Source organism: Chelmon rostratus, chromosome 14 (genome assembly GCF_017976325.1).
Source record: "Chelmon rostratus isolate fCheRos1 chromosome 14, fCheRos1.pri, whole genome shotgun sequence".
Lineage (NCBI taxonomy): Eukaryota > Metazoa > Chordata > Actinopteri > Chaetodontiformes > Chaetodontidae > Chelmon > Chelmon rostratus.
The window spans coordinates 12,958,255-12,985,992 of NC_055671.1; the positions used below are offsets into that span (position 1 = coordinate 12,958,255).

The 27,738-nt window shown below is 43.9% G+C and overlaps 2 protein-coding genes across 2 annotated transcripts in view; both read right to left on the reverse strand.

Moving 5' to 3' along the window:
* The window catches only part of mtnr1bb (melatonin receptor 1Bb), a 30,426-nt gene extending 18,245 nt beyond the window's left edge, over positions 1–12,181 (reverse strand). The window contains exon 1 of the mRNA XM_041952006.1: positions 11,974–12,181. Coding sequence (XP_041807940.1) covers positions 11,974–12,181 — 208 coding nt within the window. The remainder of the gene's footprint in view (positions 1–11,973) is intronic.
* An 8,931-nt stretch (positions 12,182–21,112) lies between these two features.
* The window catches only part of LOC121617564 (protocadherin Fat 3), a 65,048-nt gene continuing 58,422 nt past the window's right edge, over positions 21,113–27,738 (reverse strand). The window contains exons 50-53 of the mRNA XM_041952756.1: positions 27,462–27,560; positions 26,525–26,584; positions 26,198–26,236; positions 21,113–22,690 (exon numbers count right to left, since the gene is read on the reverse strand). Coding sequence (XP_041808690.1) covers positions 21,930–22,690; positions 26,198–26,236; positions 26,525–26,584; positions 27,462–27,560 — 959 coding nt within the window. The 3' untranslated portion in view covers positions 21,113–21,929. The remainder of the gene's footprint in view (positions 22,691–26,197; positions 26,237–26,524; positions 26,585–27,461; positions 27,561–27,738) is intronic.

A 27,738-nucleotide genomic window follows, 5' to 3' on the forward strand; every position in this document is an offset into this window, starting at 1 on the left:
TAAATTACAATAAGAAAAGAGGAAGTAACTTTAATAGGTGCAACTAGAATGTTAAAGTGTAAGAAGAATAAATCAGAAAGCGGAATAATATTGAAACTGAGTGTATTTTGTGAAAAATGTGTCTGGCAAAAAAGTTAAAAAACAATTATTTTTGTTCTTTTTCAGCCTCTGTGTGGACCTTTGGTTGCCGTGGCACCACAAGCAACCGCTCGGGTCAGTTCTGCCTCAGGCCGGCAGCGACTCTGGACTTTATAAACATGTCACCGGTTTGACTAATAGATGGAGACAGGGTGGAAAAGATTAAAGGTTTAAGTTTTTCTTTAAAATCAACCCACTGAATTAAAGCGTTAATATAGCAGCTCTGATAAATGCTTGATTCCCGTGGCCTGACAGGTGTAATGTTTTCCACCAGGTGTAATTGGAAGTGTAATCACTAATGGATTAATCTGCTCATCATGTCCACGCTTCTTTTCCTTGCTTGACACTTCATCAAGCATCAAATTCTTAACGGGCTCTGTGAATGGTTTATGTCATTCTTTAACAGTCCACTGTCATTAACTTTCAATTTGTATCTTTAACGCATGCCACATTAGCCCTGGAATGGGTTTTATAGCCTGACCTCGGGTGTGCACACGAGTTAGCACAGCGCAAAAAATAACGCTCAGGTCTGTCAACACCTGTTAGTGCCAGATTTCTGAGTACAAATTTGTTTTTCTATCAGGTGTGATTACACTTCCTGTCTCCCAAACATGCACAGGTGCCACATATAGTATGTGTGTGCCTGGCAGCAGCTGACCTCTTGTTGGCCTAATTGAAGTGTTTTCAAATACAGCTTGCAGACCTGCGAGCTGCGGCTCACTTTCAGGGTTAGGAGGCAGATGTTTGTTGGAAAAGGATCGCTGAACTTCCTCAGCTGAGGAAGGAGGGGTGAAACGTTCAATCTGATTTAACCGTTTAACTAATTCTATATTAAATGGGTCGCCTTGCACTTCCTGTTGGATTGATAGAGAGACGTTAGCTGCTCTTACAGACATGCTACAAAGTGCTAACACTGGCAAACAGTCGTACATGGATTGTAATCAACGTTGCATGCTTGAACAGAAACATTAACATTAACTTCGGCTATTTAATCTTTGACTTGTACTCAAAGCGTTCTCATCAACATGGCGATTAACTACAAGCGTACGGTCTTTCTTCCTTTCTCTGAGGAAGCAACACAAACGGGCCTCGTGTGCAGAGCTCTCTATGATATCCACTGCTGTCTGAAATCACATTTAATATGGGAAAGTAATGCTGACAATACTCAGGAGATAATAGAATTATCCTCCAGTGAACATTATGAGAACTGGTGCAGTGCCTGACTGCTTGGCTTCCGGTATTGCTGCTTGCAGCTTTCTGAAGTCATTGCTAACAGCTCGCTATTTGGGGCCAGGCTATTTCTTGGAAGACGAAGAAGCATTCATGCATTTTTTTTTTTTTTTTTGCAACAAGTGTCTCATACTCCCATACTTGGGGCTATTGAATGGTGAATAGAGGTCACTTCAACTTAATAGTGAACATGAGACAATCAGCTGGCTCCTGTTATTGCTAACAGCTAACTATTTGGGAACCCAGCAAAAGTTCATTCAAAACGTTCCATCAGTGATGCTTGAGATGTTTGAGTTATGGAAAACAACACGGCAGAGCTACGATGCAACATCTACGGTCTCTCTTTCTTCATCTGTTCCTAAATGTACTATAGTGAGCGACGAAGAGCGAGCCGTGCCCAGCGTGCCGTTTGGTGGTGTAACAGTTAATAAGAGTCCTCTCCCAATACACTACACAGTGTGTACTTTTGGCCGTAGTAACGCACAGCTAATAACATGACCTGTAGATCTCAAGAGCTCACGCCCGACCCTGCACTTCCTTGGGTCCTCAGCAATCCACAAGTTATGAGGCTGCTGTTGTTCATTCACATAAACAGACATGTGACGGCAGGGAGTTTCAGTGAGTTTAGCTGGCTCTTGAGAGTTGTGCAGGACTAGAACGCTTCTGCCTGTTTGCGAAATCAGTGAAGCAAATTATTGGTCAGATTTTCAGAGGCTACAAGGGAAATATATTGCAGCCAACTGTTTATCTTTGCAAGGGTATTAATAAAGCTCAAACTGCCTCTTCAACCAGATGAAATCGTGTACAATATCTTGTATGAATAACAGAAGAAACTATTTGTGCGCATGACAAGGCTATAAATGATGCATGCAGGCTACTTGATGAAAACTTTACCAACAGATTGTCATCTGTTGGTAAAGTTTTGTTTGAGCGTGGAGATGAACTCGGGTCAGGACAGTTCACATTCAAAATGCACTTTGTGGACGCGTTGCCTCGGGCTAGCCAATCCCTCTGTAATCCCCCTCCCCCATTTAGGAAAGACAAGACTGGCCCTCGCCCGTTTCTCCCTCTATTCCTTCTCATTCAAAATGCTCTGTTCAGTCTGGCAGCACATGCTGCTGAGCCTACCAGGCTGTGAGCACCGGCAGATACACCTCAGTCTGTCTCAGAGGGTATTTGCAATAGTTCAATGTCTAGTTAGGAGATCTAAGACAGAAGCTAGTGCAAAGAACAAATTGTTATTGCCTATAATACAAACTCTCAATTTCAACCTCTCTTCCCAGCAAGGTTACCCTTCTGCACAGTAGATTCCTGGTAATGTGTTGGACTATATCTGTGATTTGGACATTTTACACATTGGACCCACATCCTGTGATGCTGTGGCTTACTGGCTTTTCTATTGAATACAGCAGGCAGACATTAAGTCTGGTAAGTCCTAGGAGATTGACCTTTGAAGTGCACACTGAACTGTAAAGCAAAGCAGATGATTAAACCAGAAAGCTGTCTTAGCTCATCATTATAACAGTGAACATCGGGAAAATACAAGCCTAGATTAAAGCTGCACTGCAGAAAGGGAGAAATCACTATCGACGTTATTGATTATCAAGTCACAGTAGTCACAATCTCTTTCATGACGTAAAATGTTTGTCTTAACTTACAGAATTGTGTCCTGACCGGCTGCAGCCTTTGAAGGGCTTTCATTTCTTTCAGCATTTCTGTGTTTGATCAGAAAACTTGGCATTTTGAATGCACAGCAATTAGCTGTCTGCGAGCTTCCAAGTTACAGCAGGGCTGCGAACATGCTCAGATCCGGAGTTGTGAAACAGATGAGCGCAAGACCAAAGGACGTGTAGCCCCCAGAGGAGAAAAGTGACTTCGTTTGATTGTTTTTGGGGTTTTTTTTTTTTTTTTGCCCGCACTTACACACAAACACTTCTTCTGCTAATTTCACTTTATGTGATTTTTAGTGAAATGTCCTTGCTTTAATGGCCATATTAGAATAACAATTGTCACTGTCTCATTCGCTCGGCCTTCTGAACCCTTCGAGCTGCAAACATGTCAGTATGATGAAAAAGTTCTAAAACTTTTAAAAGGCTAAAGAGAGGGGAAAAACATGCTTTTAATTGCGAAAAAAGGTCATTTCCATTTTGACTCTGGAGCCTTGAGCATCTTCAACTGGAGTTTTACAGACCAGACCACGCGTGAGTCGAAATCAATAAGGTTTGATTAAGCATTCAGTTCAGAATGATTTCAAGTCAATCAGAAACAGATGCTCCCTTTGCACATATGTCTTCCATCCAAGGTTTCTCTTTTGAAGGGCCTGATTACATACCCAGCTCTAATGAGATGTATCTAAACTGCTGTACTGTAGTTAACATGTCTTCAGGGTTTACCAAACAGAAAACTAGTTGAATGAAAACTAAACACTTTTCATCTGTTAATTTTCTTTGAAGCAAAGCACTCAGTGTCATAAATACCACTGACACAACACTTGAATGATTTAAGCGGCACCAGAGTGTAACACATCAAAGTGTAGCTCTCAATCTTGTGCTGATACAGTTGGCTGAAAAGTGAAACTTCTTCTTTTTTTTTTTTTTTCTAAAAATAAAGCTTGCAACGATTTCTTTGGCTTTATGATGCGATATCAGTTGTGCTGTGTGGGGGCTTTCAGTTCAAACATCGCCGCCGTGAAGTCGCTACCAGAACGATCCCAGACTAATCCCATCGTAACTAAAACGCAGACTGAACACAAAATCCTATAAATTAAATATAACTTCTTAGAAACATTAAAATTCAATATCATACACTTCACATTGGGCCTCTAAGCCTTTATGTGCGTTTACAGTCTTCACCTACATCTCTGCAGGGCTGCATTCAGGAGTAGATTAGGACGTGGCATCCATCCGGCTTTGCTGTCTCTCTCTCTCTGCGTCTGCCTGAAACAAACACTCTGTTTGTCTGTCATGCTCGTGGAGTCGTTTGCATGAATACGCTTCTGCACATCCCTGCGACAACCCCCCCCCCTCCCCTCCGTCCAGTTCTCATTTTCTCATCCTAGATTGCCCTTAATATCTCACGTCTTCTCTATTTCACCTCCCTCCTCCTTTCATTCTCTTTCTCCTCCTTCTCTTGCAGCAAATCCCTTGCTTCCTCCACCTCTTCACCCACTGCTGCCTGAGGGTTTTGAGAAACTGTTACATAATGCACTTCAAATTATCACAATGCATGTATTATGGATATGGGGAGACACAGCAGGCATTACGGGATTCGATAAGGAATAAAGGAATGAAATTACCGATCACTTGCTTGGCAGATTAAATTGGCCGATCTTTCATGTTCGTGGTTATTGAGATTAAATAAAATTGTTCTGTCAGTTGGTGTGTGTGTGTGTGTGTGTGTGTGTGTGTGTGTGTGTGCATATGTGCAAACTTGTGCTATTGAGTCATCCCCCATCTCAGCACTAAAGTACTGATAACAACTGGGTGATTGTGATGACACATGACAGTAGTTCTTACATTGTCTCGGCTGTGCCTCTTCCCTTCATAAAGCAGCATCACTCTCCTACTTTTCATAGCGAGGGATTTCAGCCCTTTCCTTCTCTTATCTAAATGTCGGCCTGTCTTTCTCTATCTTATAGCCAGTGTCCTTGTCATTTTTTCAGTTTTTGAGCTGCATCCAAACCGTTCCTTCCTTTTCGCATCTCTCCCTCTCTCTAGCCTTGCTCCTCTCCATCTAGCCGGTCTGAGCTCCTCTCGTTTCCTTTATCCAACTGTCTGTGTTCAAGGGAATTACAGAAGTCATGCTTCACCCAAAAGATACAGGACAGTGTCTGGGCACAGCTCAGGCAGAAGTAGACTCCCAGAGCACTTAAAACTGCTGAAAACATCCCCAGCAGTCATGTCCAACCTTCACTTCTGCCTAAATACTCACTGAGTAAGACAAAAAAAAACAAAAAACGGTAAGACCAGATGATGAAAGAATTATATGGCAAAGCCTCAACACATACAGAAAATCCCCCAAAGCCCCTCAGACACTCTCCTCCCATGCATTATAGATCAGTGGCAACTCCCCTATGGATTCTACATGAAACGTCACGATGAAGCTAGACCGAGTGGCTAATATTTGTCACAATGGGATGTGTAATGGGATGTCAAATGCAATTTGAACGCGTGATTCCAAATGATTCAATATCAAGTAAATGGATTAATTCAAATCAAACTAGCAACAGAGCCCCTGTGTCTAATCTCTTCCCCTTTTCTTTTTGAGCTACAGCTTAAAACTCCTCTATTCCCATTCCGCCTGCTCTGTGATCTCTCCCTCTCCCTGCCTCCTTTTCTCCATCTCCTCTGTTACGCACATAAAAAGGTTCCAACAGGGTCGTTGGGCGGATGGTACGAGCCCGCCTTCAGCTGTCTGGTTTGGAAAACCTTTTTTTTTTTTCATCCGTGCATCAGAAAGCTGGGAAAGCTGCTCAGGATGAAAGGAAATCTGATCAACCTGACAACCTGTTCAGCTGGCTGATCTCCTGTTTTGATTTTAATGAATTAAAATCAAACATCCAAGTGCCCCCATGGCAAAAAAAAAACCTTGGTCGGGAGCATAAATTATAGTAGAAACCAGAAAGCTGAGGATCTGAGGATACCCACTGGGTCATAGTGGAAATGAAGGGCATAACTATGTTTTAAAAGTGATGAGCTGAATGTTAAAATCCATTCCAAACCTAAGGGTTTTGGAGGGATGCTGGATCGGGGTTAGGGGATTTTTACCTCGATGAAATCTTAGTTTCTGCAGTCTGTGGGTGTACATGCTTGAAATATAAGTGATGCAAAAATAACAAGTATTATACTTGTGAAGCAAGTAAGTAAATCAGCACCTTTTGAAACACTGACACCAGGGTTGCAAAGTGCCTCATATCAAAAAGAGCAGCACAAACATAAAAGGATCTTCCTACTAGATACTGTATATGCCCTGTGTCTCACACCTTGTTTTATCGGCTGTGATTTCTTTTTGCAGCATATTTGATGTGGTTTTGACTGTTTCCTGGTTTTATTCTCATATCCTTCGTCTCTGTAGCAGTCTGAGACAATCTGGAGATGATCTTGAAAACAGCGAATGGATTATTGCTCAAGGAGGAGGAAACAAAGAACAATGAACTGGAAGATAAGTCAACTTTCACAACAGCACAGCCCCCTGTAGACAGCTTTTCAGTCCCAATCCTGCGTGCTCAACTCAAAAAATGCTCACTTCTGTATCAATTCATTTCAGGGGAATAAATCTCATAAAATGCATAAGATGCAGTTGCAAATCAAGTGAAAGAAGTCACACTTTTAACAACATTTGTCAGTTTGAAATATAGTTTCGATGTGAAAGTGATGTATTTCTGCAACATTAAGCAAAGCAAAATTCAACAATTGCAGTAGGACTATAACTTACACTATAGTTTAGTATTTGGTCATATATTTTGTGGAGAAGTGCAACATTGCCTAATATATGGCGCGACATATCTCAGCCAGGCTTCGCTCTAGCTGACATTTCTAAACAAATCCGTTGTGAATGTGCCACAAAAATACTTTTTTCTCTCCTCATTCAAAGATGAGCGCTTCTGCCTTCATCCCTTTAAAATCACTGTACGTCATGAATGTTAATCACCCATTGCCTAATAATTGTTGGTATAGACAGGGCGGCTGGGTGGTGATGGTGTTCGGAGAGATTCCTCGCAATAGTCTGCCAACATTCGTATGTCCTGTCAAAATGTCTGGGAGCAAGACACGGAAATCCTCCATACTTATTCACTGGGAGACGCTCTGGATTAACGTGTCAGCGGAATGCCTAAAACGCAAAGACTCGGGAACAGCCCAATAAACTGAAAAGCCGAAGTTGTCCGCTTGCAACACAAGTTCTCTGTCTCACTTTTCTCACATTTGTTCAGTCGCACATTTGCAAACTTGGGAGGACAATGTATTGACGTGCGCTCATTCACTGGGGGCGAACACTTAACATGACCACTAAACACCTCCGGTAAATCTATACCCATTTGTAACCAAGTCCCAAATCTTAACCAGGAGAAATCAGCCTTTTAAGCCGTCAGGCCGGGCTGTCACAAACCAATTAGCAGTGCCTGGGCTCTCAAGAGTCGCTCCTCACAACTTTAATTATACCAGATCAGACGTACACATGTGCACGCTTCCTCTCCCTCCCTCTCTCGCTCTCTCTCCACTGTATGAATATTTTAATCGCTTTTTCATGTTTTATCAATGTGAGAACAGCTAACTAGCCACAGCTGAGACAGAGCAGCGGTAGTATTAGTAGTAGCAGTAGATGGACCGCTGGGAGGGACAGAAAGGTCTGGGGAGGGACTGGGTTTGAATGTTTCAGCACCATGGAGAACCAGACACAGAGAGTGAAGGTTCGGACTCTCGTCCTTGGGAGTTGAGAAGTTAAACTTGCTAAATTTAACTTCAGCAGTTATCGTCACTCCAATGTATGTATTTTTTTTTTCAGGATATGTGGTTAGAAAAACGTTCCCAGAGGCAGCGCCATTGTATATCGTTACTGTCCAACACAAACTAATTTGGCATTAACAAAGTTTATCTTCCAAAATGAGTAACACAAAGTGTTCTAAACACTACGGAGACATCACCTGGTGAACTACCAAATGGCTTCTCGAGATAAGACTGTTCTCACCCTGGACGGCCTGCCTGCCAGTCGTTCTGCTTTAATCGACCACATATTTGAAATCTAGATGTTCTCTTTCTCATTTAGTTTCACTTGAGTGACACAATAAGAATTCTGGGACAAAAATCACGACACAGTTGCAGGTCTGGCGCACATTCGCCACCATTGCTGTTGTTTGATGCACGAACGCAAGTCGGCCTCTGAAGCATCCTCGATAAGACTGGACGGTGCAGGAACACTTTCATTCACTTTGGCTGCAGTTGGCCAGAGGTGGAACAGGACTTGAGCGGTGACTGGTGACATTTCACAAGCACAGACAAGAACGCAGATCGAAAAAGGCCTCAGGTCCGAGTGTTTCGGCACCACTGAGCGACACAGATGGAGAGGCTGGTGTTCGGTGTTCGAGCACCATGGACAGCGGCAGGCTGAGAGCGACTGGACGTGAAGCACTGCACCGGGTAAAGAGGCTTTTCAAGCCTCAGTCTTAACTAGAGAATATTTTAGGCATTATTTTTGAGAGAGCTTTAGAGGAGGGGGGTATGATGTAAATAAAGTGTCTGTGAAGAGTCTCTGTGCTGTCTGATCCTGTATAACTCTCTTTGAAGGTTCGCACCACCTAAGCTCCTTCAAAGACAAATCTCAGGGGACAAAAACCTCTGTCCCACACAACTGTACAAGGCACTTGTCATAGACTCATTTAAACACACATTCAAACAGCACAACATCACAACGGCACACGTAGACTTTACTGTATTTTCACCCCTGTATGTTGGAGTGCTTGCGTATGAGTCAAAGCTCCTTTCAGCGGACAAATGGCTCTAATGGCTGGCGAATGTGTGCGATTGTGTGTCTGTGGCACAGTGTTGCCCACATACAATACCACATGATGAGAGACAATGGCCTTTAAAGGAAACATTGAGGTCTTTGAAAAGACAACACCAGAAAAAAAAGCACGAGGGCAGAGAGGTAACGTGCGATCCCTCTGCAGCCCATAACGCAGCTTGGTTACATGACCAACGTGCATCAGAGTTTTCATTCGGGTGAGTCACAGATATCTTCAATTCAGTGTCAGAATAATAATGAGCCTGAACTATAATATTTACTACAGCATGCAGCAGTTAGTCATCAGCTAGCATCTGACGAAATACTGCGGTCCAACACTCGGCGGTCACTTCATCTTGTTCGCTCCGCCACAGCAGGAGCTTATGTAGAGTCAACCCTCTGCTCCTGCTGAGACTGTTTATATACAAGTCAGGTGTTTTCCCATCTAAACTGTTGAGTGGGTTGCTCCGATCTACAGCAGCCGTCCTGCGAGTTCACAGCTGTGGGTTCAGCGTGGTTTGTGAACTGCTGAGTGGGCTGTTTTTTGTTGAGAGAGATCAGCTTTAAGGCAGAAGTGCACCGTGTGAGTGGCGAAACACAAATAGATCACTCTTTCTGGAGAGGCAGGCTATGGGAAACCCACAACATCCAAGAATAACTTGAATAGAAATGAGGCAGGGAATTTTTAATTAAGGACGTAAATGTTTCATTACATCTTCGGTCTTATCTAGCTTATTAGTTGATCTTTATGGGGCAAACTGTAGACAGGTGATTAACCCCAAGATATGCAAGGCGTCCCTCTTACAGGCAATTATTCATGAAATTGGGGATGAGATTGACAGGTGTACTGTGCGTCCTGGACTGCAGGATTTACTGCCGAGCTTGTCGGTGGTGTCATTGACGTATTTCAGCAAAAGATCAACATGATCACCCTTTCCTCTGGCATCCATGCCACGAGTGCTTCCCCTTGAAAAGCACAAGAGCTACTTGATTCAGGCTGTGTGGACAGATAAACGTGCTTTGCCAAAGGATAAACATGATCTTATCCAATACAGTGATTTTTATAGAATAGCGGTGTGTGCGCAGAGTGAGATTTATGTGGTACACAAGCTGCCACGCTTGTTGTTGGATCCTCACTGTGGCCATGCTGTAGTATACTATAGTATACTGCCAAGATTGTCTTTAAAGGTCCTATCAAAGTAACGCAGGAGTAAAACTGATGTAACACATGCTCAACCAACTCTCCTTTTAACATACCATAATCTTATTCACTCAAATAGTGGGAAGGCTTCTGTTTTATTACATGTGAATGCAGCTATTTTACAGTTTAATAAGATAATGATTAAAAGGATGTTTGTAGGTCACGCTACACACAAAATGGAATCACACTTGACATATTGCGCTTCACGCTTCTCAACTTTTTGAGTTCCACTTCTTAGCGGCTTCAATGAATGAAGACCCTTGGTTCAAGACGATGCAGAGCTATGAATAAGCTGAACCTTACCTAAACTTTGGTTTACAAAAAAAATAGAAATCCATGCAAGAGTTCAGAAGGTGGGATTCTTTCTCTGAAGACTTAAAGGCTTCTATTCAAATGCTCCAGTGATGATTGTGTCCATCTATCCGAAAAAATGTGCTTAAATAAAAGAAAAATGTTTTCCCATGTGAGCAGAATACAAGGAGAGGTTCATAATATCTTTAAATGAAAGGAAAGTAGTTGTTTGGTTAATCCTCTGGGTATTTTGCCCATCGACTAATAAGGAAGGAAGATTGCAGGTTGCATCGTACTGGCTGAAAAATAGCTGCTGAATATGGAAATAAATGCATATTTTCTGCCCTAACTGTTGCCTGATAAAGCAAAAAATATCCGGTCAGCACAGCGTTGCAGACTTCACTGCGGAGAACATCCTTCTTGACAAGTTTTGAGTCTCACATCAGTAGGTGAGATAATAGCCTCTGGAATAATTAGTTTCATTAATTTTCAGTAAACAAAAAGTGTCAGTAGATTTTATCGAAGAGATGAAAATTAGCCGTTTCACCAATAACTGTGTATGATTCCGTAAAAATCCTTGAAAGGAGCTAATTTTCATCAGAAAAGAGTTGAATTACAACCCCGAGGGAGCATTTTTTTTTTTTTTTTAACCTGGAGTGAAAGAGTGCTTCCAATGCCTTTATGATTTGGCATTATGCCACACTGTAGCTGCGTGAGGCCTCCTGGGTAATTTCACACATTCACATCAGAATAGGTTCATCAACATCAGTGCTGCCAGCCTTTCAGAAGGACTCACCTGCGGTTATTAACCGGCTCTTACACGGCAGGTGTGAGTCAGACTACCTTTGAACCTCTCCGGTAAAGAGTGCAGGATGAGGCAAGAGAGAGACACCAAGTTGTTACAGTGGTTCTAATAGCGCAAGGCTTCAATCAAGCTGTCACTATCTTGTGATATAAAGTTGTGGGGGCATAATTGGCCACCTGAGTCTTCAGCGCACTATCCCTGAACTGAAAATGTGCTGGTTAAATCCAGCCATCACTGTGTCCACCGGCTGCCTGGCGTTCTGTGCACATGCCCTTCAGCAAGATATGAAGCCTCTGGTGCTCAGGATGATGCTGTCAGCTGGAAGCTATGGGGCGTTTTTAGCCATTTAGGTTGCAGCAGTCTTGCAGAAATAGGTTGGCACTCTGATCTAGTTGAAACCACAGCTTGCGTGGTGTGAGTTTGGTGTTAAACCTATGTAAAGGGCACTGAGCTGCGTTGTGATCGTCTCTGGGTTCACTGGTGTCAGTGGTGTGTTGGTGGAAAGTGCGCTCGAAGGCGTATGGGTCAAAACATGAAATGCGCACAAGCAGCGTTGAGAGAGAGGTGCAGGGGGGGGGAAAGTAGATTTACTCTCCCCAGAATTCACTATAGAATCGATTTCACACACAGGCACACTGCCTACATTATTATGTAAATTCGTAGTAATCATAGTAATGAAAGTTCCAGCGTAGGCATGCATGTGGAGGGGGGCGCATAACGACTTTTTTCCTTCACAATATGAGTTAGAATTAAAGGTGATGCTCATTAATCACCAGGTTTTTAAATCACCGCAGCGGACGAGGCATCTTACCCGAGTTCCTCAGCTTGCGGTTCCTGAACACCGAGATGATGACCAGCAGATTCCCCAGCACGTCCACCACCGTGGTGAAGATCAGCACGCTGGCCAGGATTCCTATGACCCAGGCGGGGCGGGCGCTCCCCTCCGTGGCCAGTGTGCGCTCTAGCTGCCCCAGCCGTGGCTCTGTCCGGTTCTTTATGAGTGTGAATGTGTCCGGCATCACTGGCCCGCAGCCCGACGCTGCTTTCACGTCCCGACTGTGCTTTAAGTCCCGCAGGTACCGCCGGTACCGGTGTGTCCTAAATGAAACATGGAGCGCACCTGGGTGCCTCCCCGAGTTCCACAAGAGCGCACGTCAAGTCTGCGACTCACGGGCGGTATGAGTTACTTGATGTTATGTGGTGTGCCCTATATAAAGTTACGTGGACTCTTTTCTTTATCTTCGCACGAAAAGTCATCCATCCATGTGCCGCTGAAAGCTGATCGGACACGCGGCGGTGCCACACCTCCTCCCAAGAAAGGACATGTAAATTATATTCGAAAATATTTCATTTTAGAAGGTCCAGACCGCTCATATTTCAAGTCTCCATCCTCCTCAAGTGCCCCCGTCTTGCCGGCTGGCATCTCGAAGTCCCATCCGTCTGCATGCGCCCACGTTTGGGAAAAAAAAAAGGAGAAGGAGGCTATTCCTTTCTAAAATGTCAACCCGCTGAACCGCCTCGAGAGTCCTTCTGATTAATTTGCTATACTCTGTCCAAACGCAGGAACAAATCGTCTCCCCTAACCGTTTGTGATGCCCTTGCCATGCGCTGAGCTACGACGCAACCGGCGTTGTGCGTTGCGAGGCGGTGCTGTGGTAAATATCACCGAGAAGCCCTCCGTCAAGGCACACAGCTGGATGTGGAGAAATCCACTGAGTGGGGACGGTGAGAGAGACACGGCTTCACCATCAACATATTTACCTCCGACCTGGCTTTATGCGTTTCTCCCTCCCTGCCTCCTCCTCTGAGTTCCTCCTCGCCATCTCCTGCTGCCGCGCCGAGGTGTGCGTGCAAACGAAGATTTCCCTCATTTTCCCCTGGCCATCCCCAGCGTGACTTCCCAGAATTTGTCTTTGATCTCGGCACAATGCTCGGAGTTGCTCTAAGTGTACACACAGCGGTGGGTCGGCACGGGAAGTCCAATCAGCAACACTGTGACTTATGTGCAGCATTTGTCACAGATGAGCAGGAGAACATTTTGAAAGTACAATAATTTTCTGTAGGTCTTTGTCTGAAATTCAAATATATGTAAACACATTTTCTGATGTAGGATTATTAAACCCTGTGTTAATGCATTAACCTTGAAAAAAACACTCAAATCATAAAAGCAAACATCTGGAGCTGTGGGAGTCTTTCAGTTGCAAGTACAATACATCATCGATTAAACCAATATCCTCTCACAGTGTGAGCATGCCTCCCCCAGGGTGCCATATTTGGATTCTGGAGTATGATTCACTTTGGTTCACAGTCCAGTCAGATCAAGTGGAGGTGGCAGTCTAATCCCATTCATCCCTTAACGTGGGTAACTGGTGGCGGCAATGAAGTCGAACTCTCCATCAGAACCAGTGGATTTATATGTCATCAATACTGTCAGTGGCGGCGGTGACACATTGAGGCCAGCGCCATCCACTTGTTTAACTCTCCACCACTGGGCGTATGGCTGCAGCGGATGCCCTCAAGCACGGCGACAGGAACAGATTAGAGCGGGCCGGCCTCAAAGCAGGGTGATGTGCTCCACAGGCATGATGTGATGACCAGGAGACAGACAGCTCTGGCTGTGGGGTCAGCCACGCTGACACACACACACACACACACAAACACACACACACACACACACAGAGAGAGAGAAATGCTTGAATCACTATCCCAGCGGGGACTCTCCATTGACAAAATGCAGTCTGTAGCCTCTTACCCCAGCTTTAACCACTGCAACTGAATACCTAACGCTAGCATTTACCCTCAAGCACCCATGGGGACCTCAATTTTGATCCCACGGTGACAGGAAGTCCCACTGGTTTGTGTGCAGTCAGGTTAAAGTCCCCTCCAGGATAAAAAAAACAACAAACACACACACATATCCATGCACACACACACACACACACACTTTGAATATGGAAACAATAGCATGGGCAGCGACTGAATGAATGCATATCACACATCAAGAAAAGCACAGGAAATGACAGTACAAAACATAAATCGACTAATTGAATGCTGCAGAGCCCTGATAAAGCTGTGCTGACTGCAGTGGACCTGCTTCACAGGCTTCTGAATCTATAGCCGATGTGATTACTGTGTTTGCCCGCTCTGTAAGAACCTTGACTAATCTCAAGTGCTCACTTATGGTAGTGGAGCATATTGTATGGAGGGAAGAAAAGAAGGAATGGGGAACCGGATGGATGGAAACCGGCCGCAACAGCTGGTCATCAACACCGTCCTCTACCACAACAAGTGACGCTGGCTGCTCCATATGGCCGTGTTCTTTCTGCTGTACTCTACAGGACAACACGGTTTGATTAATATTGATGAATATTTCTTGGCGAACTCTCTCAAAGCCATTGTTCCGCAGAGAGGTTCGTTCAAATCACCAGATGGCACCACCAAAACAAATGTCTGGAGAGAAGGGTGTGAAGAAACAAGGGAAAACTTGCCCAGCAATACTATACTAACACTATTAAATAGATTTCCTTCTTGCGAGTGTCTTTAATAATGTAACAAGTGTAACCATATTTGTATTGCAGTCGTGGATACAAACAAAGACATCTAATCTTCTTGCAGTACTTATTGAGATGAAAAACAGGTTTGGAGGAGAAGGGGGTTGCAGTCTCTAGCAGCATTCAGTATGGATACAGCATCGGTGGTCCTGCAGTTCATTTTAATAAAACTGAAACGCAGTGATGGCTAAAATATGTTTATTTAAGGTTTGCGGATGTGAGAGAAAAGTCTGATTACCGCGTGGACCATTCTTTGTTATGAATAATTTATTGCATGTATGAGATGAAATGCAGAAAACGGTGCTATTTGCAGATGTGTGCAATATTAAGCCATGCTAATGGCGTGGCTGTACGGGTGGGTGATCTGAACACTTTGGTCCAGACTCAGACTGGATTATCTCAGCAACTATGGGATGTCTTGGCATGAAGTTTTCCACAGACCTTCACAGTCCTCAAAGGATGAATCCTAACAACTGGCGCTAGCGTTTAGTAGCTAACTGCTGTGCTAAAGCATATCATCACAGAGCTGCAGGGATGACTGTGGACTTCTGCGAGGCTTTGACCATCTTTTAACATTTGCAAGTTATAGATAAAGGATTTATCAGTGTTAATAAACCTGTTGCCTCCTCTCAGTTATACGCCTCTAATGTGAACACGTTTCAGGCTGCCCAGTGTTTATCCTACTCCATCACAGCACTTGCTTTGTCTTTTGAGCTACTTCTTTAATTCATATTGAAGACCATGTCACCACTTATCTGATCTGAAAACTGTTTATTAACAACCTTTTGACATTCAGAACTGCAGATTTGATTACTTCCTGTAACATTTATGTTTTCAGATGACTCACTAACTTCCTCTTACTAACGAAGGCCAAAAAAACTGGTGCAAAATCTCAAAAGCACAAAAATACTGTGTGAAATTTGATAGAAAATGGTCCCTTAACCAAGAAATTCTTGGAATTTCTTCCATTAGATTATCACTTTATAGCAACAACACACAAGACTTTGAGTTATTAATCCCAGCCGTACGTGTGCAGTCTCAAGAAATCATTCAAATTTAAAATGTCATTGTTAGGAATAGTGTCTTCAGGTGTGACAGCAAGAATTGGCTCTGGCAGTGGTTTGTGCTCTTCGGCTGCCTGTTAGGTGAGTTAGTCTCACAGTCTTGCGTGTTATGACTGTTCTTACATTCGAGTCATCAGATGGACTATAAAGGTTACTACCACAGGCATTTCACGCTTGCACAGTTCAACAAGGACCTTATAAAAATCCTACAGTTGTAGCAACTTCAGCAAATCTAGATGCTTATTCTGCGTGCAAGCATAAAAACCCCTGATGATCAAAGCACAATATAGAGCAGGCCTCCTTTTTACCAAAATCAGATATCAGCAATCTCGAGGGTGACAGCGTACCAATTCCTCAGAGCTGAAGCAGATAACAAGCTGAGCGCTGAGGCCCATGATGCAGCCAAATTTCTCCACAGCATTTTGATCTGTCTCACCTCTGTTTAAGGCAGCATTTCTTTACAAGATCAGAACAAACTCGGGTGCGCCGCAATAACGTCCAACACGGTGACACTGAAGGCCCCTGCCAAATCAGCATATCAGCGCTCAAGCCAAGACTTGCAGAGGGTAAAATAAACACATCCCAGATAATGGGATTCAGTTTCCTCTGCGCTTTTTGTACTTTGCAGAAAGTGGCCATTTTCCGTCCAGAGAAACGTCCCAAAGTTTGAGACAAGTGCCGCCTTTTTATGTCACATAACAATGTTCAATACCAGCTGAGTTGTGGCATAATCCAATGACATTTATGCCCTTTCATCACACGAGGAAATCCAATAAAGGACATGAAGTACGCAGCAGAGCAGCGAACGCGCCTGTCTCACACATAGCCATTTTGCAGGCATATGCCAGCGGATTGCCATAGTAATAATCTGTTAAAACAGCAGGGGGGGAGGGGGCTGATGGGACGCACAGCCTCCTCTTCTCAGTCACACACGGCTGAGGGCAGTGTTTTGATGTGAATTCATATTGTCATACATGGACGTGACCCCTTGCCATTCAATTTCCCCATCCCCCCGTTGCCTTGTTTTAGCAGTGTAGGCATCTTGGGTCTGATTATAGGCCACTCATAAGATTAAAGTTTTCTTGAATAATACATGCGGTGAAATTGCTTGAGACACCGGCCGCATTTGTAACCAGTATGGTCACGTGAGTGCTGTACATGCATGTTTGTCATGCATGCCAGCCTGTTCGTGTACTCGCATGTGTTTGTGTCATCGGAGGCAGATGTTAGGCGCATAGATTAGGACTGGCTTGGTGTGTAATCCTGGTGTTACTGAGAACAGCGTGGATTTATAATCACCCACACAGCTACCCCTCAATGAGCAGAAACTGGGGAATCGTAATCTCTCTTTACTTTTCCCACTTCTCCACTCATTTCTCGCCTTTCTTACACGATCTCTCCGTCATTCCCCTCCTCCTTTATGTAACGTCCTCTCGTCCCTCTGTCCATCCCATCCCTTCGCTGCGGTGTCCAGCCAGATCTGGAGGAACGTCATTGTGAAAAAAGCAGAGAAGAAGAAGGAGGGAGGGAGAAAAAAATCGGGGTTGCGGGGGTAGAAAGAGGTTTTAAGTGGCTTAGCTGACTGATGGTGTAAATGCCAGATGGTCCAATGAAAAGCCTGCAGAGCTAAAGGGACTGGCAGGTCCTCATCGGTTTCCTCTGATGCATGATGAATAAACACAACAGTCACTTTGTTTATTGCTCTCTCCCTCTGTCTCTCCTCCCTCACACGCCCTCGGTATTTGCCTTTGGTATGACCCTGTGCCTGTCACTAGGACAGCCAGCATGCTTGGAATACGTTAAACAAGCAGGATGGTCATCAAAAGAGTGAGCCAGAGAGAGTATGTAAGTTATTGGGACATGTTGCATAATCCTTGTCAGAATAATTTAATAAGCTGTGAATCTGGGTGAATAAATTGCTTGTAGTTTTTCCCCTCCCTCTGACCAGACAGCAGGACTGTTTCTACCTGTGGTGTGCTGTTTACATTTTTGTTGTTGATTCAGTGTGTGCGGCTAGAGGCAGAGGTAATGTTATGTAAGGTTTTGCCTGTAAGGATGCAGGTCCTGTGGGTAATGAGTCTTCTTTTTCTCCCTCTGAGGACCCAAATGAAGGCAGAATCAGCACAAAAAAACCCCACAAATGAATGGGTGGATTCAGTGAAAGCCGACATGCCACCTGCACCTCGTAGGGGCCTCTCACTTGAGACACCTTTAGCATATTATGCTAATTGATAAAATCTCATTTTCTGTGTTGCCTTGTTGTGACAGGCAGGGGTAATAGAGGAAACATAAATTCAGGTGTTGTGATCGCATTGCGGCGCAAAGCAAGCTGATTATTTTTTAGGTGGTGAGGTTGGTAATAGGAGTTTGAGAACGTCTCCTGCAGTGCCAGGTTTCGTAGAGTTTTATGTGCATTTTACACAGTAATGCGTGAATCTTTCCTGGGCTGAAGAAAATAAAAATTCATCTCCCTCGAGTTCTGCCTTGTACCTGTTTGTGTCTTTTGTGGTTCATGGTTCCTGCAGGGAGAGAGAATAGAACTGGAACAAGCCAGCCAACATTTGACTATGAGCTATTTCCATCTATTGCACTGACACAAACTGGCATGCACTAAAAGATATATGAAGTGTTTCCTTCAAAAATGATATCCACTGTTCAAAAAATGTAACAGTTACTCTGACAAAATGATTGCTGTCATGAAAATACTGCTACTGCTGCAGCTGTTGGCTATCTTAAAATGTACACTTTGCAAATAGTCATTTTAAAGGATGTAATGACAGATTCTATAAAAAGTTTATAAATAATTTTAAGGTACCTTTTTCTCTCCCAAACCTCACATACTCATGCACGCTTCCACCGGATCCTGACTTATCTCAGCGCACGCATACCTACATATTATATGTTTAGGAGTGGGCGACTGCTTATTCTTGTGTCAAATAACTCTGCTCTCTGTAGCACTGCATCAAATAAACATACAGTATTTGGGGAGCAGGCATGTTAGTGTGAGACAGACATCATGCATCTGTGATACAGCAAACACACACACAGAGAAACACCCAAACCCACACCCATGCACCTCCTTGCCCCTAAATTGGCCAAAATGTGTTGCATGTGACGGGGGAAAGGGAATACAAACATGATCAGGGGAATGTGTGGTTGCCATGGGAATGTTTTCTGGCAGACAGTCAGCCCGGCGGTGTTCATACGAGGAGGGTTGGAGGATAACAAGGACAAAGTTTGTGTGTCAACTCCACAGGGGGGATGGAGGAGAGGAAATAATCAAAAGCCACAAAGGTTCCCCGATGCATTGGTTGTTAGTTGCAAATAGAGTGAGTGCAGAGCGTGGACATGGAGCACGCTGACCATCGCCTGCCATCAACCTTTTGTCTCCAAACAAGAATTAATAACTGGTCACCTTTTGAGGCTGTAGATGAAGCGATTAAGAAATGTCACCTTACTCGCCAGTAGCAGACCTTGCAGCATTCAGTAATTAAAGTTGCTTTAATTTGGATTATGTGCAGAGGTGCATGTTCTATTAATCAAATACATTTCATGCGCGGCTAATGACCGGTGTGCTGTAAGACTCGTAACAAATGTCTGCACAGATCACACATAATGTGCTTTTAGAGATGCACAGTTTGATCATAGCGCTGGGTCAGAGTGGCAAAAAACTGAAACTCGCAGGAACAAAGAGTGCCACACAACGAGCCGGATACATCTATTCAAGTCAGCAAAGGAGGCAGTTCCCGAGGTAAACAAAAGGGCATGATGAGAGGATTAAGCTGAAATCTGCTCAACTGATGGCGGTGTAGTACAGCCAAAGCAATCTAAGTCATGATCATAATACCCTTTTCAAATGATTTCAAAATAAAATGTATTGCCTGACTGATGGTACAGTTTATGCACTTAACATTCCAGAAGACATTCTCTAGCCTTCGTGTCTCCTCAGGACATCGATGACTTTAAGCTCCACTAAATGAATCTGCCAGATCCCAGTTGGGAAGGAAAGAAAAATATATAAGAGGCGTGACAAGACTGACTTGATAGGATTAAATATTTTGTGGGTAGTATTCATCCCATGTAGCCTGCGTTGAGACACAGCTCACCTGCCACCGCGCAGCAGGTACACATTCACCCTTAAGACGAAAGCCATTTTCTCTTTGCAGTTAAGTATGAATCTGCTTGATTGGAGCATATTCTTCAAGTCCTTGTAATGCGCAGCCACTCAAACATCCACAGCGGCACATAAACATTGTGCTTCAGCGAGTCGGAGACCTGAAGTAACTGTAAATCCGGTCGACTTGAAAGGTACTTTGCAAGATGATTGGATGGCAATGAAGTAGTAAAACAAGACAGTAAAAGGTGTCTCACATGTCAGCGGTGTTGATTCACAGCACTGAGGTTCTGGGTCTAAATTCTAGCCTTTGGAAGCTGCTGCCCTGTTTGCACGTTCTCACAGTATTCCTGGTGGGTTTCCTTCCGCAGTCCACAGTCACGCAGGGCAGCTGAACTGGAAACTGTAAAGTGCCCACAGGTGTGAATGTTTTTGTTTTGTTTGTTTTTTTGTTTTTTTTTTGCTTTTTTCCATGTGTTGGTCTGACCTGCCCGGGATGTTTCTCTGCCTGTTGCCCGATGCAAGCCGGGGCACGCTTCAGCAACCCACTTACAGAGCAGACCTGAATAGGAATGGGTAGGGCGGCTGAATGGCTGGATGGATGCATTTTCATTAATATACATGTAAAGTGCGTTCTGTCTGATGGAGATGGTAATATCTACCCCGTCCTCGAGTACAAAACGGTTTTGTCACGTATATTGTTTGCCTTAAGTGTCTCTCCGCCACAAGGCATTTATTTCCATTTCAAATGAAGCACAAGCAGTCATGTTTACCAGAGTATACATGGTAAGTGTGAGATGACAGCCGGTCAGTGCGGCTGACATCTAGTCTGGCTTTTTCACAACCCATAATCCTTAAATTCTCCTATTACCTGTTTATTCTGCCCGTGTTTCAAAGCTGTTTAACATTGAAGTTTTCAAACTCCATTTAAATTCCCTCTGTTGTGTGTGTGAACTGGGAAAACAGCAGCATTTACACTGCGTTGTCAACCATGTGTCCACATCTTGCATATCTCTTCATTTCCACATAGTTATCCAACCCTTTTTAGCACAGGAAGTCTGAAAATTCACATCACATTCAAAACCAGGTGTAAAGTGGGCTAAATTCTATCTGAAGCCTTGCTAAACGCTCAATTTTGGTTATATATACAAGGTACATAATGTACATTGAGAGGATCTGTGTTCATAAGTGAATCTGCATGAGTTCAAATGAGAGGTCGAAGCTACTGCTGATTTGCATGAGTAAAACAAAAAATAAAAAGTAGCATTACCTAAAGTGCTGCATTTAATCATAGTTATATGAGCCAAATACCCCTGATGTGTATGTTTATGAAGAGGCTCATTAGCAACCAAACAAATTATAAGTGTATTTATTAAATAAAAAATCAAAAAATAAGATTTCTTTTAGGTTTGAATAATGACCTCCTGGTATCAACTAATGGTAATCTTAACAGCATCTCTGAGGCCACATCTGGGATGTGCGTTCTCTCCAAAACAACCCCGGGCGTGTGTCAATAACAATAAGAAATGCATTACATGGTTGAGCTAACAGAACGATTGTGTGTGTGTCCGTATGCGTGCGATTCAACAGAACAACGTATGAAATGTGTCATAACATGTGTACGTACACTGGCATCGTCTAAAACAGGGACAGCCTGGCTCCTTTCCTATTTTGATGTTAATAAATGCTGTGCTCCAGTGATTCTATAAATAATAAATGTAATAGCATTGATTCACAGCCAATCTCGGCTAACTCTCATGCAGCACAGGTGAAGGCGTCTACACAACACATATATTTCCTCTTATTCCTCCAGCTTACAAATGAGCCGGGGGATTGGTGGTGGATTAGTGTTTGCTTACAGCGGGATAATAATGCCGGATAATAAAAGTATATATGGTAATATTCTCCTTTAATTATTTCTAGGTGGTGGACCAACGGTGTAGTATTATAAATGTCAAGTATAGTCAGATAGGGTCATTGCCTTTCTTTAATTTATAAAGGAATATTAAATGTATTTGTTTTAATCAGTCTTGTGTGCTCATTTGAATCCATCCCAGTCCGTTGTGGGTTCTGATCTGGTCGAGGCTCTGTTTATTCGCGTGGCTCTCCTGGCTCTGAGGGAAACCAGGTTCAGTAGTCTCTCTAGTTCGTCCCCGGAACCTGCCAGACTGCTGGAGCCGAGCCCTCCGCGATCCTCCTGCGATCCCCTCCACTCTCCTGTCTGTAAGTCCCATGCTCTGAGTGGGGGCAGGAGTTGAGCCGGATGCAGGTTGATGCCCGGCGGGCTTGACGGGTACCCTTCGTAGGCCGGTCGGGTTGGGGGTAGAGTGTCGTAGAGGCTCTCTGTGTCTTCACTTTGCTCCGGGTCATGGCTGGACTCTTGGTACTCCTCGTAGACAGGTGAGGAGCTGTCTTCGCAGCTGTCACGGCTATGCAACTGTGGATGGTCTCTGCGGTCCTGGCGCGCCCCCATGTCTCTGCTCCTGTTGCCCGGGTTCTTTCCTTCCCCGTCGTGCCGTCTCTTTTCTTCTCTGTCCAGGATGCGTTTCCTCTCCCACCCGCCCGACTGATTCCTCTCCCACTGGAAGGTCCTCTTCTCGGTCTCCTGTCCCCGCTCTTGGCCCCTGTCACCGCCGTAGCCCATCACTCTGTAGTCCAGCTGGAGAGACCGCGTGCTGCCTCCTCGTCTGATGTTCTGCTGGGTGTCGCTGAGGTCGTAATGGGATCCCACCTCTGGTGGGCGCAGACGTGACGGTGACAACCAGCTCGAAGTCTGACTGGAAGGCTCCCAGCGGTAGGCTGCACAGAAAAGGACAGAAAGAATAAATCTTTTGAAATAGTTTGGAATAGTTTCAGTGACCAATACTGTTTAATGCAACAACAAGTAGAGAGATGACCTACTTAAGAGAGTTAAGAAAGGGATTTGAGTTAACATACTGCGTTAGGAGCCTGAGGCTTTATTCCCTGGACAAACTACTGCTGCCAAATCACTGGAAGTATGTAGTCCTCACTAGAATGTGCTACGTTACGAGTAGCCAGTCTGCATTGCACAGGGAGAGCTAGGAATGAGATTATCTATCTAATAGGATCAGCCTGCGAAAGGTGCCACATCAATAAATCACCCCCCCCTCTGAAACAACAGTATCATCACGATCTTATCTGCACGAGCTAAGTGAGGTGACACCAGCGAATAAGTTTTTGTGAATCAGTTACTGGAGGGACTGATCTGAAGATGTTCACAATTACTCAAATCACTGCAGATTCCATCTCTGCCCCCCCTCCCCCTGAAGCCACAGCAGTGAAGTCTAGGTGTAAAAACACACACAGTGCCAGGATCTGGGATTCACTGCCTCCTAATAAACAAACTCCTTTACCCAAAAGAAAAAATGTCAGCCAATTTCCGTTACATTAATGAATAGCCTGTGTATATACTCTGGCGTGTTGTGTTTGTTTCTATTTTTTCTGCTTATTATCTACTCCCTTGATCTCTTTTTATTTTCGCAGAAATGTGTTGCTTGTTAGTCGTGTGTGTGCTGCACGTCTGCTCGCGCCGGTGATGAAGCGGGAGCCTCGTGAATGGCTGCTTCTTATTGTGCCGCCGTGGAGTTTACTAGCGCGCGTTCTGCGGGACTGCGTGTTTGAGTTGTGTAATTGCTCCGATTCTCATTTAGAATTTATTAATGTGCAAATGAAATCTGTTGACAAAATTCCTATTTTCTGCCTCCGAGTTCGTGCCGTTCAATGGGCTGACGCAGAACACCCCGCTAATCCACTACTTCCTTCAAACTACAGCATGCAGGTTGCATAATTCATGGTCGGGTTAATGAGCTGTGAGTGAAAAAAATATCATATTGATGAAGTGAGACAACCCGGAGGGGTCATCCTCTGTGTGGGACGGAGAGTGCCCTTCATTAGCAATGCCTACTCCTGCTATATAATGCATGACACATGGACAGAGATATCTAATAGACTGCCGGTGCCAGAGTGCCAACAAACCACAAAAAAATGTGGGCGTTCTTATTGCATACCATGCTGCTCAAACTCTCTACCTCTGGCTGGAATGTTTTCACATGAAGGTGAAAAAAAATAAATTAATGCTCTTACAATCCACAATGTACTCTTTGATGAACTCTACACAAATCTGATCTTTACTCTGCAGGTGGCGACTCGCTGTCAGCGAAGTGGAAAACAAAACAAATATCTCACGGGACGGGAGGCCTTTGATGATGAAATGCGCCTCTCACAGAAACGGCTGAATGCAGAAAGACACGGCGAATTACGACAGGAGAGAACACCGTCGATGGCAGTGAAGGGGGGGGGGCTGGCGTGGAGCCATTTACAAACAAGCACATGCCATCTCAAGCGAGCAGCATTAACGACATGTCAGATGGAGGCTGAAAATTTCACAGCCCATTTCCAGAAAAACAGACATGAATACTGTTAACAACAGCATTGCAGTTGTTTCTGTAGCACTCTAACATATGAGAATATACACTCATTGCAAAAAACAGGAAATGCATGTTTGTACATGGGTTCTATTAACACAAAGGCACTGAGTCCGTTGGGTTATTTGGAGCAAGCCACTGGACAGCAATTTCATTCATCATTTAATTCTCTCTGAAATAAAAGCTTCTTATGCTTCGCTAGGCTGCCAGAGACGGAGGCATGAACGCAGCCTCGCTGTGTGTAAGTACTGAAATGCTTTGTGGACCTAGTAAATTACATGCAACTGAGAACAAACAGACTTGCTAACTATGAGGCAATTAATATCGGTTTTAAGGCCGCGGCGCGGGCAAGTGACGATAGCACAGGGATCGCGCAGGACAGGTGCGACTGCCCCGGTCCTCGTCTGAGCAAAAGCACGCATTTGGTAAAAGGGGAAAGTCAGTTTAGAGTGAAAAGGAAAGTGTTTGAAGCTGCCTTCTCCTCTGCCATTCTATGTGGATGTGAGGCTTGGCTCAAAGTGCCCCTAAAATCCACTGAGACCCTCCACAAGGCCGGGGTGAAAGAGTTGCTTTGCTCGGAGTGAGGAGCACAAAACCCAAGTTGATCGAGCTAGTGAATGTTCAGCATAATTCAAATGACCTTAATCAGCTATTATATGTGCAGCAGGCACTAATCTATACTTGCATGAATTGGACTGTTTTATGTTTAGAATATATTTGATCTAAGGCCTATATTTGATTAGTAATTTTACATTGAAAATGTGTTGCAGGTTTGAGTTTGATAGCATTTCATCGAGTCTGAATCCATTACCAAATCCATTCCTCCGATCCAAATCCTATCAAACCCATTTTGTTTTAGTCTTCAACAGTTGGAGGTAATTAAAGACATAAATAACTGAAACTCTCAGATTCAGCGGAGAGCTTTCTCAGCTTTTGTTGGCTCAGAAAGCGGAAACACAGCAGTTTTGAGTGGAAGCCTAATTAGCAATTCACAGCATTGACAATCAATCTCAACCTGCAGCTACAATCTGCAGCGAGCTAAAGTTAAATGTTGAATATGTACATCCGACGCATTAGCACAACGTCTTCCATAAGATTTCCAAACACTGGAAGTCACAATATTGACATGATATTTCCGAGCGCTACATGAGAGACTCTGAATACCGACACTCATGTTTCAGTGGAGGAGCTGTGCCACGCTGCTGCTGTTGTTTACCTGTACAAACACACAGATCACTCACGATGGCAGAGAGGGGGTTTTGAAAGCGGGATTTCTTTTTTAAAACGAAGCCGAGCGCAGACGCATATTAACCAGACTAACAGCTTCACTGTGGCTGGATTTTTGATAAGCATCCATGAATATTTGGTTATTAAGAACTTGTAACCAAGCGGAACATTTTCCAATTAAAAAATAAGCTTCTCTTCTTACTTATCGGTATATATCAATATATTACCCAACATTCTCTAGAATTGATGATAATTAGCCACACCTGATGTCATTGATTATTTTAAGAGACAAATGTGACAACGATGAAAGGCTGAAAGTTGGCTTATTTGCTTTTTTGCTATAGTTTTAAAACAGAACCACCAATCAGAAACCACAGCTATTTGGGAATCAGGAAGCACAACCACAAACTGGGAACCTACATTTACATTCAAAGTCTGGGTAGCCAAAAAATAAAAGAACAAAAGAGGGACAGAAATGGTAATCTGTGCTGCTGTATGGGGTATGATAAAAGTATTCAGAGAAAATAATGTAAAGAATACAAAAGGTTGGGTTTTGGGATCAGAGCTTGAGAAATAAAGCCAAAGGGATGGCAAGTTAATAAGATGTTTTTCAGTTGCTTTGCAACTCACTCACCAGGGCTGTTCCGCCGCTGTTCTTTGTCCATGTTCGACACTACAAAGGAAGAGAGAAAGCGAAAGTCAGAGAGAGACGGAGACAAACAACACAGAAACCAAAGGGAAAAAAATTGAAACACAGAGAGATCCAGTGTTCGAAACTGACAAAAAATATTGGAAATCTAAGCAGGATGTTTGATTCTGAATAGAAAAGGGGATTGAACAGCGGCGGCTTGGCTGCATTCAGAACATTATATCTCAGTGTTACACCACTGAACAAACACTTTGGCATCAGGAGACAGGCGGGAGCGAGACAGAGGGGTTAACAGAGGATATTCTTTCATACCTTCACTTTCAATATTATCAACAGCATCGTTGACGAGACGTATGACTGTCACTATGGAGGCTTGGCAGAACACAGAGAGAGAGAGAGAGACAAAGAAGAAGAACAGTAACAATGTCAGTGCCTCTATGAAGACAGTAAGGCTTCATGTGCTGGGTGTGACCGAGATGAGACGGAGCATGTGTGTGCACACGTGTTGGGAACGGCGGAGACATGTTAGTCTTTCCAACACGTTTCTATGCATGTGTGTGTGTGTGTGTGTCCTATAAGGGAGTGGGAGAGACGTGAGGACTCCTTTCTTTGCAGCTACGCTAATAAGATGGGAAACAAAGCATCTCCATGTGCTCCCCATCTGAAAAACACACACCCACACACATGATCGTTAGGGTGTTTGGCTTCCAACCTGTTACACTTAGCTGAAGAAAGATCAATGGTATTGAGTTATCTGGGAAAAAGCCCAGCTATAGAATTCATGGAAAGGGTTAACGGTATTGAGTTATCTGGGAAAAAGACACTCTATAGAATTTCAAGAAAAGGGCTAAACATGTTTTTTTTCTCTGTCACTTAAGACCTTTGTAGCCTTTGATGCATTTTTATGTATGGATTTGGTTGTGTTAAGGTACCTTTAATGGCAGATTTCCACTGGTCTATTGTCTGCTTGCTTTTCAGTATGTTAATAATAGTTGATGCACTGTGGTAGAAGTGCAAAGTAGGCTGTTCCTGCATACAGGGAGTTTTATCTACAGCAGTGACTCTAAGACTTCCTGCTTGTGGACTCCTAAACATGAAGCACTGTCTGTTTGAGGACTGATTTTCTCTTCCTTTGAATAACCTAAACTTCAAGATCTTCTGTGCCAAATTAGCACAAAAAAACCAAAACCAAAAACAGTACTGCACAAGAAAAATGCAAACATCGCACGATGGGTCGTTCGAGTCTTACCGTTGTCATCGAAGGACTCGGAGGTGTAGGAACTGAGGGAGTGCTCCTCCGAGGTGGAGTCCGAGAGGCAGGCCACCTCGTCCGCCAGTTCTGACACACCTAACGTACACACAGACACACACACTGATTTCCACACCCCTTCTGGAAGCGTTCTCCTCCGAGCCGACGACCCGCATCAACAATTTCCACTCAGAATTAAAGGCAAATGAGAGATTGTTGGGCTGATATAAATGCGTGTGCATTTAAAGACTCATTGAATGCTGTAATCATTCTTTCT